Source organism: Rhinatrema bivittatum, chromosome 7 (assembly GCF_901001135.1).
Source record: "Rhinatrema bivittatum chromosome 7, aRhiBiv1.1, whole genome shotgun sequence".
NCBI lineage: Eukaryota > Metazoa > Chordata > Amphibia > Gymnophiona > Rhinatrematidae > Rhinatrema > Rhinatrema bivittatum.
This window is the reverse complement of record NC_042621.1, coordinates 33,267,931-33,284,898: the sequence shown is the minus strand read 5'-3', so window position 1 is coordinate 33,284,898 and position 16,968 is coordinate 33,267,931. Positions and strand designations below refer to the sequence as shown.

The 16,968-nt window shown below is 46.8% G+C and overlaps 1 protein-coding gene across 3 annotated transcripts in view; it reads right to left on the bottom strand.

Moving 5' to 3' along the window:
- VPS9D1 (VPS9 domain containing 1) overlaps window positions 1-8,869 on the bottom strand; it is a 306,602-nt gene extending 297,733 nt beyond the window's left edge. For all 3 annotated transcript variants that reach the window (XM_029608215.1, XM_029608216.1, XM_029608217.1), the window contains exons 1-2: window positions 8,573-8,869; window positions 6,477-6,549 (exon numbers count right to left, since the gene is read on the bottom strand). In XM_029608215.1, the coding sequence (XP_029464075.1) occupies window positions 6,477-6,549; window positions 8,573-8,674 (175 nt within the window). In that variant the 5' untranslated portion in view covers window positions 8,675-8,869. The remainder of the gene's footprint in view (window positions 1-6,476; window positions 6,550-8,572) is intronic.
- Window positions 8,870-16,968: the final 8,099 nt, after the last annotated feature.

The window sequence follows — 16,968 nt, the reverse complement described above, 5'->3', positions numbered from 1 at the left end:
TTGGATCTCAGGAGGCATATTGTCAGATATCTCAAGGATACTGAACTCTTGCGGAAGACAGAGTGTCTGTTTGTCCTTCATGGCGATACTAGACAGGGTGAGCCAGCCTCGTGGGTTACAATAGCTCGCTGGATTAAGGAGATAATCACGGCTGCATACATGAATGCCGGGAAGCCGATACCAAGTCAGGTTAGAGCTCATTCCACAAGGGCTCAGGCAGTATTATGGGCAGAAGTAAGAAAATTATTCCTTACCTGCTAATTTTCGTTCCTGTAGTACCATGGATCATTCCAGACTGTGGGTTATGTTCCCTGTCCAGTAGATGGAGTTAGAACCAAAAATTCCCAGGGGAGGACCTATATAGCCACGCCTCCCTCGCCTCAATCCTCAGTAAATGGACTAGCAAAGCCAAGACGAGAAGAGACAGAACCAGAGGAATCAATTAATCTCAAAAATATAGAGAAAAAATAACAGCTGTAAGTGACAGCAACTAACTTGTACTCAAAAAACTGTAACTGAGAACTTGCAAACAGCACTGTGTTCAAAGACACAGCTCGCAAAAACTAGAGATACAGAGTGAAAATATTGTGAAGACAGGAAAGCAGGGATGGCCCACAAAGAACCCCCAAAACCAGGGAGGGGTCTGGAATGATCCATGGTACTACAGGAACGAAAATTAGCAGGTAAGGAATAATTTTCTTTTCCCTGTACGTACCAGGATCATTCCAGACTGTGGGATGTACCAAAGCTTCCCCATCATGGGTGGGTTGCGGACAGCCCTGCCCGTATGACCCTGTCTCCAAGCTGACCGTGAGACGGCGCGCGAATGTCTAGACGATAATGTCTTGCGAAAGTGTGGAGAGACTTCCATGTGGCCGCCCTACAGATTTCCTGAGAAGAAACTGCAGAACTTTCCGCCCACGACGTCGCTTGAGCGCGGAGAGAATGCGCCTTAACAGCTAAAGGTGGAGACTTACCCACTCCGATGTATGCGGCTATAATCGCTCCTTTCAGCCAGCGAGCGATTGATTGTTTGGATGCCATGCAACCCTTCCTGGGTCCCGACCAAAGGACAAACAAATGATCGGAGAGTCGAAATTCATTAGTGACCTCCAAATAATGTATCAAAGAACGTCGGACATCCAACTGACGCAGGTCAGAAGAATCAGAGGATAAAAATGACGGAAGCTCTATCGATTGGTTGAGATGGAAAGTCGAAACCACCTTCGGCAGAAAAGATGGAACTGTCCGCAGGGATACTCCCCCTGGCGTTAAACGAAGGTATGGCTCCCTACATGATAGAGCTTGTAGTTCAGAGATCCGACGTGCTGAGCTGATCGCCACCAGGAAGATGGTCTTAAGGGTGACATCCTTGAGTGTGGCCGAAGTCAGAGGCTCAAAAGGCGGTGCACATAGAGCCCGGAGTACCAAATTGAGATTCCAAGAAGGACAAGGTGGTCTAATTGGAGGCTTCAAGTGTTTTACCCCCTTTAGAAAACATAGGATATCTGGATGTGAGGCCAGAAGCTCCCTGTCATTACTACGTAGGAAGGCTCCCAACGCCGCCACCTGCACACGAAGAGAATTATAGGCAAGGCCCAAATCCAGACCAGTCTGTAGGAAGGAAAGCACATGTGTCACCGAGGCCTGCGTTGGTAGAATCGATTTTGACTCGCACCATTCCTCAAAAACCTTCCATACTCTGACATAAGTAACAGACGTGGATGTCTTCCTAGCTTTCAGGAGCGTGGAGATGACAGATTCTGGATATCCGCGCTGTCTCAATTGACGCCTCTCAAAAGCCAAGCCGCAAGACAGAAGCGATCTGCCTCCTTGAAAAATATTGGTCCTTGGCGAAGAAGACGTGGCAGATGACTGAGCCGAAGAGGGCCGTCTACTGCCAGATTGAGAAGATCTGCAAACCATGGTCGACGAGGCCACTCTGGTGCAACTAGGATCACCGGACCTTGATGCGTCTCTATCCGTCGGATAACCTTGCCCACTAGAGGCCACGGAGGAAAGACATACAGGAGACACTGTCGAGGCCAGGGAAGAACCAGCGCGTCGACTCCTTCCGCGCCGCGCTCTCGCCTGCGGCTGAAGAACCGGGCAGCCTTTGCATTTGTCGCGGTTGCCATTAGATCCACATGGGGTCTTCCCCAACGCTGTACTATCCTTCGCATTGCGTCCTCCGAGAGTTCCCACTCTCCGGGATCCAGGTGTTGTCGACTGAGAAAATCTGCCTGAACGTTGTCCACGCCCGCTATGTGCAAAGCCGCTAGCCGCTGTAAGTGTAGCTCCGCCCATGTCATCAACTCGTCGGTCTCCCACGAGACTAGATGGCTTCTGGTGCCCCCCTGGCGATTGATGTACGCCACTGTGGTTGCATTGTCCGAAAGAATCCGAACCGCTCGACTGCGTACCAGTGGGTAGAACCCCTGCAGCGCTAGACGGACTGCTCTGGTCTCCAGCCGATTGATGGGCCAAGTGGACTGTTCCATCGTCCATCGGCCTTGGAGAGACCTGTCCTGACAGACCACCCCCCAGCCGGTGAGACTGGCATCCATGGTGACGACCACCCAATCCGGGTTCTGTAGAGACACTCCCTGAGCTAATTGTTGAGGGTCCAGCCACCACTATAAGCTGAGCAAGACAACATCCGGGATGGGCAGTACTGCTTGAAAATCAGCCTGAATAGTCTCTGCCTGTGGCAAAGATTGGGAAGTGAGAAGCTGTTGTACCCAACGCAGAGCTGCTCGCTGTGCTAGGGAACTGCAGATAGCAGCCCTCATCCCCAACGCTGAGACTTCGAAGATACGCTTGAGGTAAACCTCGAGCTTGCGATCCTGAACATCCTTCAACGCCGTCCCGCCCGTGACCGGGATGGTAGTATGTTTCGTGACCGCGAATACCGCTGAATCAACAGCAAGAACCTTAAGAATCTCCGAGAAATCAGTGGGGAGAGGGTATAACTTTTCCATGGCTCGACCGACTCGAAGATTGGCCTCAGGAGAATCCCACTCCCTTGAAATCAATTGCAAGATGTTGTGATGCGTGGGAAAAGCTTTCGCTAGAGGTCGTAAGCCCGCTAGGAGAGGATCCCCTTTCTTAATCTTCGGATCCTGAGCCCCAGGATCCAGAGGAGGGTCAATGTCCATTTCCTGGAGGATGTGGGGGATGAGATCATCCAATTCCGCTGCTTGAAAAATACGGAGGACCCTCGGGTCGTCACCTTCTACCTGGGCCGCCAGGGAGGGATCATCCGCATCTGGATCTTGCCATGGATCCCCCGACGGTTGTTGCAGCAGTATAGGAATCACAGGGGGGGGGGGGGGCTGAGTGGACCCCGCACCCCCTGTGGGCAAAGAAGCCCTCCCTAAGGGAGGGTCTGCCGTCGAAAGCTGTGTCAAGCAGGCCAGTTTGGGGGGAGGGGGACCCCAAATTCCAAGATTCGGATCCCTGCTCTGTAAAAATGCCTTGTGCATTAAAACAATGAATTCTGGTGAAAAAGCGGGAAGTGCTGATGAGGGGCCCCCCGAGACGTCGTCCCCTTGCCTGCCCTGGTCCGTTGCGCTCCGAAACTCCATACTGTTAGAGGAAACCTGGAGAGGAGTGTCGACGTCCTCCTCAGAGAGAGCTGCCTCCGAGTCAGCTGAGAAAATGGCCGCCGTTCCCGCGCTGAGGGGAAACGGGGCATGCTGCTTCCTGTCAGCGCGGTCCGACTCTCCTCCAAGCTGCCTACCAGGTAAGCCATACTCCCCCTCAGAAAAGCAGAAGAAAATCGCTCTGAGGTCTGCTGAAGCCCGTGCCGAGCTCCGGAGCCATTCGGCGATTTTTGCATCGCGGCGGGAGGGAGGGGGAGGGGCGGCTGCGGTGCGCGGCAACAACTGAAGCGGCGAATTAATAAAACTCTTCGGCCTCCGGACCCCTCACCGTCCCCAAGAAACCGTCAGGGAAAAACGCCGTCCCGACGGTGAGCAGCTCCGGGGAATGGGTCGTCGCAGAGCTGCAGGGCAGGAACTCCAATCACTCCCTGAAAGGGAGGAGGGGAAAAGGAAAACTCCGGGGCTAGGGGGAGCGGTCGGCACTACAGACTTTCACCCCTCATAAATTCCTGTTCCTACCAACGACTGTAAATGAAATAAAAATAACACTTACCACACTCTAGCCAGGCAAGGAAGAGGAAAAAAACAAAGAGATAGGAAGAGAGAAATAAAGTGACAGGCAAAAAACACAGCCTGTCAGCAAGTTCCTGACTGGAAAACAGTGTCTCTCTTTGAACGGAGTGATCCTGTCAGAACACTACAGAACCTATCCCTTAGAAGAAAACCTTTATCTAATATTATTTAATTGATTCCTCAAAGAGAAAAAACTAGAAAAGTGCTGGGGACCACCGTGTCCCCTGCTCAATCTGCTGGAGTTAGAACTATACTGAGGATTGAGGCGAGGGAGGCGTGGCTATATAGGTCCTCCCCTGGGAATTTTTGGTTCTAACTCCATCTGCTGGACAGGGAACATAACCCACAGTCTGGAATGATCCTGGTTGTCCTCCGTCAACATTTGCTGAGCTGTGACGTGGTCCTCTTTACACACCTTTTCCAGTATTATCGTCTGGATGTGCAGGCCTGGGAGGACGCGGCCTTTGCACATGTGGCTTTGACTGGACCATGGGCAGCCTCCCACCCTACGAGAGAGTAACTTGGGTATATCCCACTTGTTCTGGATTCATCTGACTGGACGCTAAGAAATGAGAAATTACTACTTACCTAATAATTTCCTTTTCTTTAGGACAGTCAGATGAATCCAGCTTCCCTCTCTTGGCTGCCAAAGGATTGTATTATAGTCCTCCTGTGCGGCTACTTGTTATAGGGATTACTGGTAAGTGTTAGTCCAGTCCCTAGAATAGTGTTTTTACATTCTTGTCTTAGCTCAGTGTTGACTGTTGGTTGAGTATTGATACGGTTATCTGTTTTTAATCAAGTTTTTTGCTAGTCTGTCCACAGTTGCTTTTGAAGAGAATACTGGCAGCTGATGTCAGTTTGCACTGTCTCCATCTGCTGGTAGAGGTGCATAACCCACTTGTTCTGGATTCATCTGATTTTCCTAAAGAAAAGGAAATTATCAGGTAAGTAGTAATTTCTCATTTTCCTTGTAAGTGCATTTTGAAGTTAGATGCTGTGAAGTACATGGTTTTTTGAATCTACACAGCTTCATGCTTTTCTTGATGCTAGATAATCTCTGGATCTTTGATATGGAATTGGGGGGAGGGGGCCGGTCTAAACTGTAATTCTGCTTAATCCTTCATTAGAGTTTCTTTTTTATATTTCCGGATTGCTTTTGCCTTGTATTTTTCTTGGGTTCTTTGGGATTGTGGATTAAAAGAGCGTACTGGTTACATTATTTTTTCTGTTGAGGTTTTTTTCTCATTGTATTTTGTTCTTGTAATCTTATGCTTATATTACTAACCAATCTTGTTCTTGAGCTGTAGTTGAAATTAAATAATATAAAAATGTTAAAACAAAAAAAACAATTCAGCTAACATCGGACTCTAAGCCTTGTGAAGTCAATATGCAAAAGCCATTTAGTCAGCTTTGCCATTTAGTTATCCAGACTGAATTTAGCCAGGTAAAAAAGAGGTGTTTTGAGAGAGCAGGCCTAAAGTTATGGGGCTGTGTATGGCCAGATATATAGCATTTTTGTTTTTAAGGTATCCAGCCATGTGTGGCCGGATAAAACACTACTTAACCACATATCTTTAAAAAGATACCCTGCTAAGTAGTGCTGTCATAACATGGGAAATGGAAAAACCTTCAAATCTAGGGAGCTCCGGGGCAATCTCCTTCCTCCCTCCCACAATATTTTATGAAGGCTCTGTCGGGCTGTTCTCTTGTCACCCCCAAACAAGTTTTCTGGGAGCAGAGGCTCCCTGTGCCGGTTTTTTATTTTTTATGAATAGCCTGCACCCTTCCACCAACAAAACAATTGGCTGCTACTCCCTCTTCCCCCGACCCTCCCCATCTCCCCCCAGTACCTTCTTTTTCTTTGCTATTCTGGGAGGAAGGAGATTGCGCTGGGGCCACCTAGATTTGAAGGTTTTTCCATTTTCCATGTTATGTCAGTGCTACTTAGTCGCATATCTTTTTTAAAGATACACAGCTAAGTAGCGTGTTGTATCCAGCCACACATGGTCAGATACTTTAAAAACATAAATGCTATAGTCAAATATAGCCATTTATGTTTATAAGTTATCTGGCTATGTTTATCCTGCTGAATCTTCGGGACAAGTTATCCAACTAATTTTAGCCAGATAACTTGTCCTCTAACAGCCCTATTGAATATGGACCTCTGTGTTTCTTTTCTATGCGATTCCAGCACTTTGGGAAAGGTGCTGGGCTCACAGCAGGCTGGGTACAGCACAGACAGAAGCATAGTGCAAGTGTCCACCACCCACAGCACCAGAGAGCATAGCTTTCTACCTTTTCTTGCTGCTTCTTCCAGTAAAACCTGAGAAATGTAACTGATGCTCTTCAGATACTCGATATAAGCCTCCTATTGACGGGGAGAGAGGAACATCAGTATTATAAATAGTGTTTTGAGAAGTCATACTAATACTATTCAGTTTCAGCATGCGCAAAAAATAAAATCAAATAGGACTGGGCAACAAACATATTTACATACAAAAAGGGTGTTGGGTTGAGACTGTGATCCCCCTCCAGTTGACTCACTCACCCTTACCACACCCTTCCTCTCACAAAACAAGCAGGGAACAATTCCTCATTGTCTTGCTAGCTGCCAGTCCCTGTGATCTAAGAACTATTTAAACACAAAAATCCCATATTTATTAAATCTCACCAACAGAAACATAGCCAAGGGAGAGACACTGATGAGCTGTAGCACAGGGGACAAATGTGAGCCCAAGGCTGGAATCACTGGAGCTAGTTTACCACAGGCAGTGTCCCTGTTCTGGCTGCTCTCAAATATACATGATACACTCATTCCTCATCGTGCAGAGAAACATACTGCTTTTATACATCATCTCTGGCTCTCTGCAATTCACCAATATCAAATGTGAACATACTGTAACCTTCTACAGATGAGTGGCAGATAACTCCTAATAAGCCATAAAACAAACACATCAAAAGGAGCTCCTTTTGCCCAAATCGCAACAATCCCACTCCATTCCCAACCTAACCCATGCTTCTTGGTCTCCCAGAATTCTACATAACCAGGAACAAGCACTCACAGGGTCCTGGACAGAGACCCAGTTGCCACCAGGCTCCCAGGGACTGGGACCCCGACCACATTGCCACCACTGGGCTCCCAGGAGCTGGGACCCTGACCCCATCCCACTACCATGCTCCCAGGGTCTGGCTCCCCGACTCCATCCCACTGCCACTTCCAGGTTCCCAGGGGCTGGACCCCTGACCTTACCGCTACCTCCAGGTGATGGGACCCTGACCTCACTGCTACCACCAGGCTCCCTGTGGATGGAACCTTACCTTACTGGGTTCCCAGGGGCTAGGACCTACCTCACTGGGCACCCAGGGGCTAGGACCCACTTCATCATCACTGGGCTCTGAGGGGCTGGGATCTTGACCCAACCCCACTGTCAGGGCCAGGCTCCCAAGGACCCCAACCTCATTCCACCACCACCACCGGGTTCCTAGGGACTGGAACCTTGACCCCATCCCACTATCAGGCTTCCGTGCCTGGGACCTGATCTCCCTCCCCCCAACCACCCAGGCTCCTGGGGGCTGGGACCTGACCCCCCTCAAACCATCATCACTGGGCAACCAGGGGCAGGAGCAATCACCACCAAAGGGCTCCTGGAGCATCACAGCCATTGTCCAGGACATATCTTGGCTGGGTTGCTGCTTTCCAGGGACCTCCCCTGAAAGGCTCCTAAGGGAAGGGAAGGGAAGGGAAGGGAACCCCCCCCCCCCCCCTCACACACACACACACCATTGACATTCCCAACAAGAGTCGTTGATTGGCTTCCAGAGGTAAGAACCCCTTTCTCCATCATTAACCGTCACGTCACTGACAGGTTCCCAGGAGAAAGGACCCTCTACCACTATTGATGATCCTGAGAAGTCTCACTAGTGGCTCCCAGGGGCAAGGACACACACACACACACACACATACCCTCACTACTGATGGTCCAGAAAAGAATCAGTGATGGGATCCTGGGGCAGGGAACCTCCACCACTGAGAGACTCGAGAGGAGTCACTAAGGGTCTCACAGAAACGGAGACAGCTCCCACCCACTACAGATGGTCCTGAGATGCATCACTTCTGGGCTCCCAGGGATAGGGACCACTCCACTATTAATACTCCCAAGAGGAGTCACTGACTGACTCTGAAAGACAGGGACCCTCCTATTACTAATACTCCAGAGAGAGCACAGGCTCTTAAGAATAGGGACCTTCCTACTACTGACACTCCCAAGAGGAGTCACTGGACTTCTAGGGCCGGGACCATTCCCTTACAGCTTGTCCTGAGAGGAGATATGAGGAGCTCCCAGGGACAGGGACTCTCCACCACTGATAGACAGCAGGTCTCGGGGACATACCGTGGACTGGTTGCTGCTGTCCAGCAGGAGGGCAGCATTGGCCAGTTTCATGGCTTGCTGCAACGGCTTCAGAGCTCCGTCCCCGATCGAGGCAGCCGCCATCGCGACTCAGACCTTTCCGGAACTATCCCATTGCAGCAGCGCGCATCCGACCGGTGTGGGCAGAGAACGGACTGCAAAGCACCGGAAGTAGCTGAAGCCGGACTGCATTCGGCGAAGGACGTCAGTACAGGCTAGGGGGTGGAGGGGCTAGCAGCCTTCCTTTCGCTGCCGTCTCGAAGAGACTCGTCGGCAGGTCTAAACAGGAAATGACTACAATTCCCAGACGACCTTGCGCCAGGAGCGGCACCCTGATAGACGTGACTGCTGGCCTGTGATCACGTGTTCACCGCAGGCCATGGAGGCAATCTTTGCACTCTTGGCTTATTCTCGACGCAGACAGACAGCATCTATTATCTTACTGCGACCCAGTGCTAAGAGAGACTGAAAAACTAAAACCAACCTTCTTTCACACGACGCAGAGCTGAGCAGAGAAATTAACTGCGACAGACAGTGTAACTGAACTCACGTGGATAACAATTCCTAGGACCTTCCGAGTTCGGGTCACTCAGAGTTTAGGCGGGTTTCAAATTTTCTGGCCCTGCAAATACTGTTCCCCCGCTTTCTACATAAGAAATATTCTCTTCTAGCCCAATTCCAGCCCTTTCTCCCATATCTGCCCCCCCCCCCCCCAATCTAATCCTATTTCAATAAAAACTCGAAGCTTTACCAATTATAGAAACATAGAAATGACGGCAGAAGAAGACCGAATGGCCCATCCAGTCTGCCCAGCAAGCCTCACACATTTTTTCTCTCATTCTTATCTGTTACTCTTAGCTCCTTGTTCTATTCCCCTTCCACCCCCACCATTAATGTAGAGAGCAGTGATGGAGCTGCATGCAAGTGAAATATCTAGCTTGATTAGTTAGGGGTAGTAGGGGCAGTAACCGCCGCGATAAGCAAGCTACACCCATGCTTATTTGTTTTACCTAGACTATGTTGTACAGCTCTTGTTGGGTTTTTTTTTTCTTTCTTCTCCCCTGCTGTAGAAGCAGAGAGCCATGCTGGATATGCATTGAAAGTGAAGTATCAGGCACATTTGGTTGGGGTAGTAACCGCCGTAACAAGCCAGCTACTCCTCGCTTTGTGATTGCGAATCCTTTTTTTTCTTCACCCCTGTCGTTGAAGCTATGCAGGATATGCGTGAAGCATCAGGTTTTTTTTTTTTTTGGTTTTTTTTTCCCCCTGCCCTTGAAGCAGAGAGCTATGCTGGAAATGCGTGATGTATCAGTCTTTCTCCCATGCCGATGCAGGAGAGAACCATGCTGGATATGCATGGAAAGTGAAGTATCAGGCACATTTGGTTTGGGGTAGTAACTGCCATAACAAGCCAGCTACTCCCCGCGTTTTGAGTGCGAACCCTTTTTCTTCTCCTTTGCCGTTGTAGCAGAGAGCTCTGCTGGATGTGTGAAGTATCAGTTATTCTTCTCCCCTGATGTGCCCCTTCTCCCCTAATGTGCCATTAGGAGATAGCGCAAGCACAGGCTATGTAATGTTATAGGCAGGGATATCAACAAAGAGATAGGGCATCCAAAAGCAACAAATAGAAAGGAAGAACATGTCTTATTTCTTTTATATCCCTTCTAAACTAATGAGTCCCAAACCTATCTTGTTGGGTTTTCAGGTTATCCACAATAAATATTCATGTGATATCTACTTACATGTTTAGAGACAGGATACTGGTTTAAATAACAGTCGTTCTGTTCAAGTTTACACTCTTATATTAAGTATAATTGTTCTGTGATAATTCTTATTAAACTTCTTGACCACTGCTGACAGCCAATATGTTATAAAAATGCACCACTGCAGGATGTCTGTGCTATAATTAAGAAATAAAAAGCAAGAGGGCATGCATAGTCGGTAGATATGGACACGTCCTCAGGTGCATTGTGGAAGCTCAAAACCCAAAGATTAAATATCTGAAAAGTGCTAAAGAACCCCTGACAATGTACATACTGGAATGATTTTAAAGGTCATTTTAAGTACTTCCATTCACTTTTTTTTTTTTTTTGGCACAATAGTTCCTCTTCTTTTTCTTCCAGCTCAAATCAGAACCATCAGTGCTGGGATCCTGGCAACATGGAGCCTTGGTTCACAACATCTAAGTGGAATCAAATTCACACTGCCATGCTTTTTAACATTTACTTGATTTCACTGTGTAAACTACTCGCTGGCCCAGGTTTAAATTTTTTCATATATACAGATGACATCCAATTTTTCATTCCTGTAAAAAATTCTCTCATTGCCACTGTGGAATTTTAAAAAATCTATATAGGAGCAATTAACAAATGGATGCTGTTTAATAGCTTATCATTAAATTTCACAAAGACTGAGATTATTATGCTGTCAGGATCCAAGGAAATAAATGAGAATGTAATAGTGCATTTCAATGAATACAGCATCCCAAAATAATCATTAATTAATTGATTTGGGGATATTAGCTTGAGTCTAATTTTTCCAGGAAAACACGCATTTAAGATTCAGACAGGATACATGAAGCTAAAAATGTTGATAATTACAACCTCTTCTGGATAAAGAGGATTTCAGAACTGTCTTACAATCTCTGGTTTTCTCTAGCTTTGATTATGGTAATTCGTTATTGCTAGGTGTTCTAAATTCCTTACTCTGTTTCTTACCATTACTACAGAATGCAACAGCACATGTGCTTTCCAGTATTAAAAAATATTTCCTTCATTGGCTCCCGATATGATCAAAGATAAAATATAAAGTATTAATGCAGATGCACAACTAATCAGTTATGATAAAGTGCCAAGGCTGGGTGCTGCTCTGTAGATACACACCCCATCAAGAACATTACGTTTTCAGAATAAACGCAGTTTCCCAGCATGTAGCCAGATGGACTCAGGACCAATGGGTTATGTGTTGCCCTGCTAGCAGATGGAGATGGAGTCAGGTTTCAAAACTGACCTCACCCTAGATATACCCCTGCAGTGACCTCAGCCCTTCAGTATCTCTCCTCCTAGCAGATGTGGATGCTATCCCCACACCACCAGCGGTGTTAGCAGGATTGCAGTACTAATTCAATGGAGAAATTTTACCTTCAAATCGAAAGGAAGATCGAGCCCCGCTGTCCTGCGGTGATACCTAAGGGTCCCTCCCCCAGTTGAGAATTCCTGAGGTGATTTCTTAGATCCCTCAGAGGTGTGCCTTGGTCCAATAGCCAGCTGCCAGTGTGGACTTTGCTGCTGAAGCAGCTGAAAGGCAGCAAGTGCAGAAGCAGAGCACGGCAGAGAGGAAGTGGCGTCACCATAACCGATGGCTGCTTGAGCCACGAGCTCCTCTCTCAGCCGGTTGTTTTTTTGCGCAATTTGGAGCAACATAAATCTCCCCTTCAATTTGGAAGCGTGAGAAGAATCCGGGAACAAAGCAGCAATGGCTAAAAAATGTAAATCTGTCGATTTCAAACAATTTTCTTACTGAAAACTGGATGCACGTGAGAGCGGGGCAGACTGTCATGGCGTCGGCTTAGAGCAACCTGAAGAGCTGCCGAATCCTGATGACGTTTTCAATATTACTTCGGAGAAACCCCCGACCCACACGGACTTTAGAGACTGGTTCTGCATTTGCGGCAGGACTTAAAGAGCTACAAAAAAGAGATTCAAGGGATTCTGGAGGAATTCCACGATGAACTGGCCTCCATGGGCCATAGAGTGGACGAAATGGATACCAGGATGGACAACCAGACAGAGATCAATAAGCAGCTACAAGATACCTGCTTAGAACGCCAGGAGGAGAATTTTTATTTATTTATTTATTTTTTACTTTTATATACCGACATTCCTGTATGACATACAAATCAGGCCGGTTTACAATGAAACTGCAACTTCGCACGATGGCAATACATAGAACATGAAAACGAGTAACAGGGAAAGGGACTCAAACAGTATAATCTGTACGATGAAATGGTCCAAGAGACCTTCTATAAGATTACAGAAGAGTAAATATAATCGTAAAAGTGCAGGTAAAATATAATAAAATAGATTAGTAGTTACATTCATTAAACTACGGGAATGGGTAAATAACTTTGGGAAAAGTAATCAAAGGAGCAATGGGAAAATACATATGGGAAGGTAATCAAAAAGTGCAACATTAGAAACAAATCGAGAGATGGCTTACATTAGTAAACTTTTGACAACGCCTAATATAATGCTTAACATAACAAGTGTGTGGATACCAACTTAGGAGGACCAGAGCCTGGAGAACTGAATATAACTCGAGGGAAGGGGGATACTTTTCGGTAAGGGTAAAGAAAAGATGCGAACTGTGAAGGGATAATGGACAATGGATAATACAGTCCAGTTGCTAAAGCCCAAGAGAGTTATTATGTTTCAGGAAAAGCTTGGCTGAAGAGCCAAGTTTTGAGGTTTTTTTTGAACGCCGATGGACAGGTTTCTTGACGGAGGTCCGGGGGAAGTGCATTCCATTGAGGGGGGCCTGCTGTAGATAAGGCCCGCTTCCGTAAGGATGTCTTTGCTGGGGGAGCATATATAGTGTGCATTTGTATGCGCTTTTGATAGGTCTGGATGAAGTGTGAGGCCGCAGTTGGGTGCTTAAAATGAGGGTGGAGAGGTTGTGCGTCGCTTTGAGGATAGTTGTGAGAACTTTAAAAAGGATCCTGTATTTAATGGGCAGCCAGTGTAGGTTACGAAGAATGGGGGTAATGTGATCTCTTTTATTGGAATTGGTGAGAATTCTGGCGGCGGAGTTCTGAACCATCTGTAAAGGTTTAATGGTATTGGCGGGGAGTCCAAGCAGCAGGGAGTTGCAATAATCGATTTTAGATAGAATGATGGATTGTAGCACCATGCGAAAGTCATTGAAGTGAAGGAGTGGTTTCAGTTTTATGAGGACTTGCAATTTGTAAAAACATTCCTTTGTGGTGGTGTTTACAAATTTTTTCATGTTAAGCTGGTTGTCGAGCATGACTCCTAGATCTCTAACATAAGGTGATTGGTTAAAATTTGAGTTGGTAAGTTGAGGAGAAATTGGTGGGTTGAAAAGGACGTTATTGTCGTCTTGAGAGATGATGAGGATCTCCATTTTGTTGGAGTTGAGAACTAGGTTGAGGTTTGAGAGCAGATGCTTAATTGATAGAAGACAGTTGTTCCAGTGGATCATAGTTTTGTGTAGGGATTCTGTGATCGGGATGAGAATTTGTACATCGTCTGCATAGAGGGAATGTGTTAGCTTTAGATTTGTGAGTAATTGACAGAGCGGGAGAAGGTAGATGTTGAAGAGAGTTTATGTATATTTATGTTTATTAAACTTTAAAATAAACTTCAAGCAATTATACACTTGTGTGGAATTACAGGTATAGAATGTAATTACAAAACTTGTTAAATTTCTTAAAAGAAGAACATAGATTCTTTCATAACCTGTCTTTCAAGCCCTCAAATAAGAGAAAGAAAAAAAGAGATCCATGTATCACAACTTCAGGTAAAATTATAATTGAATATAACAACAGTAAGAAATTTGACTATAGGATGTTATCTATTATATGAGATCTAACTCTTTCAATGGATGCTTATGTTGTTCCTGGTGATGAGCTCAGTAATGGTTTTCCTTTTTGAACTAAGAATTGTGTAAGCTGTTCTGGTTGGGTAAATATATATGTATTTCCACTAGATTTGATTAGACATTTACATGGAAACTTTAAAATAAAGTACATTTCTAACTGCAGTACCTGAGGTCTCAAAAGAAGAAACTGTTTCCTAAGCTTCTGAGTTTGATAGTTCTTTTTAAATATCCAATTTTTATCGGATTCTAACATAAAAGTTACTAAAAGTGTGGCAGGTTTTGCTAATTCGGTCTCTGATTTTTCCAAAATTTCTGAAATATCTAAATTCAAATCGTGAACAGGTTGTAATTCCTGTTCAGAAATATCTTTACCCTGTTCAAATCTGGAGGTTTTCTTTAATGGTGGAAGGAAATATAATTTAGAGGTAATTGGCAAAGTGGCTTCTGGAATATCAAGTACCTCCATCAAATATCTTCTCCAGATTTGAATAGGGGTAATAGTCTGCAACTTTGGAAAATTTATACATCGAATATTTCTACTTTTGGAAACATTTTCTAAATTTTCAACCTTAAGTTGTAAGTATTGATTTTCTCTAATGATAGCAGTCTGTACCTCATTAACTTTACCCAAATCATTCTTAAGTATTAAAACATCACTTATAACTTGCTGATTATCTTTTCCTATTTTTCCCACTCTTATTCTAGTATCTGATTGCATCTTAATTAGAATTTCCATTTGTGACCCCATATTCTTATTTAAGGCATTAATAGCCTCCCAAATGAGTTCCATACTGAAAATTTGAGGTCTTGGCAACTCTTTAAATGGAAATAAGGAAATTTCATTAGAGTTCCTTGTATGTACCAGGATCAGTCCAGACTGCTGGGTTATGTCTCCCCTCCAGCAGATGGAGTCAGAGAAAAGCTGAAAAGTGTTATGAACCCTCCTGTAGCGGGGCTATGGGAGGCTCCTTACCTCTTCCTGGAGGCCGCTCCAAGCCAGGGTCTCGCCTGTGAACTATCCAGGATTTGCTTCAGGGCCTGGGAGGCCTTGTTGTCCTTGGGGCCTGCCGGAGGCTGCTTGTGTTTGCATGGACTTCCTGGTTTGAGCCACGCCCTTCCCTAGGGGCCGGCCCGCAGCACTTCTCCGTAGTTAGAGGGCCAGCTAGGTGTGGGCCTGCAAAACTCCTCCCAGGGAGTCACCGGTCTGCAGCCCTATAAAAGGACTTCAACTTCATTCTGTGTTTGCCTTGCATCGATGTGACTTCCCTCTGGAGGCTCCTGCCTGCCAGAGCCTTGTAAGGTCTTCTGTTCTTCGTGGAGCTCCTCGTCTCGTCTGCTTTTATACCATGTCTTGGTGTTCTGCCTGAGGTCCCAGTCCATGTTCGATGTCTCGTCATGATCTTTACCTCCTGATGTGTCTTCCTTCCAGAATGTTCTTCCCTGTGTCTTCGTCTGGTGCTCTCGAGCCTTCTGTTCCTGTAAGCCGGTGCTCTCGGATGGTGTATGCCCGAGAATGAGGTGGCTTGCAGGTGGGAAGTGTCCCTGTGCTCCTGAGCCTCCGTTCCTGCCAGCCTTGGGGGAAGCTTCGGATGACACCAGCTTCGTCATTGGAGTTCCTCCTTGCCTGGACTTTTCCTGTGCTGTCCCGTTCTCCTCGTGGTCCGTGACCAGCCTGCAAGGGCTGTGTAGGGCGCGCAGTGGGACAGAGTGGTCCGCGACTCAGTCCTGCGGGTGGCCTGAGTAGGGCGCCCTGAGAGTCAGTGCCAATGTCCATGCCTTATGTGTGCTTGTTTGGATGCCAAGTTTCTCATCCGTGATGCCGATGCATTAACCCAGCTGTTGTCAAGTTCCTCGTCCGTGATGCCGATGCATCAACCCAGCTGTTGTCAAGTTCCTCGTCCGTGATGCCGATGCATCAACCCCGCTGTTGTCAAGTTCCTCGTCCGTGATGCCGATGCATCAACCCAGCTGTTGTCAAGTGTCTTGTCTGCGATGCCGCCGCATTGACCATAGTCCTGTCTACGTGTCAAGGCCTCCGTCTGCCCTCAACCTCAGGCCAGGCCTGCTGCTCCAATGCCGATCAAGCGGCAGGTCCGAAAGGGCTCGGAACAGTCGGAGGACCGTTCCCCTACCAACATCATATGTTGGCTCTGGGGGCTTGAAGGCCTGGCAGAGGGTCAGCCCGTTAGCCATGCGGAGCCACCGTCAACCCTCAGCTCGGCCCTGAAGGTCTGGGCCCGGGCTGAGGCCCAAGGGCACACTAAACCGTCCCCTTACGTAACAAAAAGCACCCCCTAGATATACCGGAGTGCCACCTGCGATCCTTCAGTATCTTCTCTGACTCCAGCAGATTGAGAGGCATAACCTGCAGTCCTGATCCTTTCAAAAAAAATTCTAAATTGGGTGTATGGGATCGAGTTTACCCTTGACTAGATCAATTTAGTCCATTTGACAAGTAGTGTAAAAAAAAAAAAGTAAGATCTTTGCTTTTCTTTGATTGTCTCACGTGATGTGCGGTTTAAGACAGGCTTGGCAGGGCAGAGCCCTAGAGCCTCATACCCGGAGCTAGTCAGTCCCTAGGTGACCAGGGGAGTATTTACCGGTGGGCCGGTCACTCTTCCCCCAGTTTGACATATGCCAGAGCCTTGTACTCTGAAGGGGGCTCCTTTATAGACGGAGGCTGCTTGTTTATAAAAAAAAAAAAAAAGAGCAAGTGACAGCCCAAGTAAGACCTGTTGGTGGCAGGCTGTAACTTACGT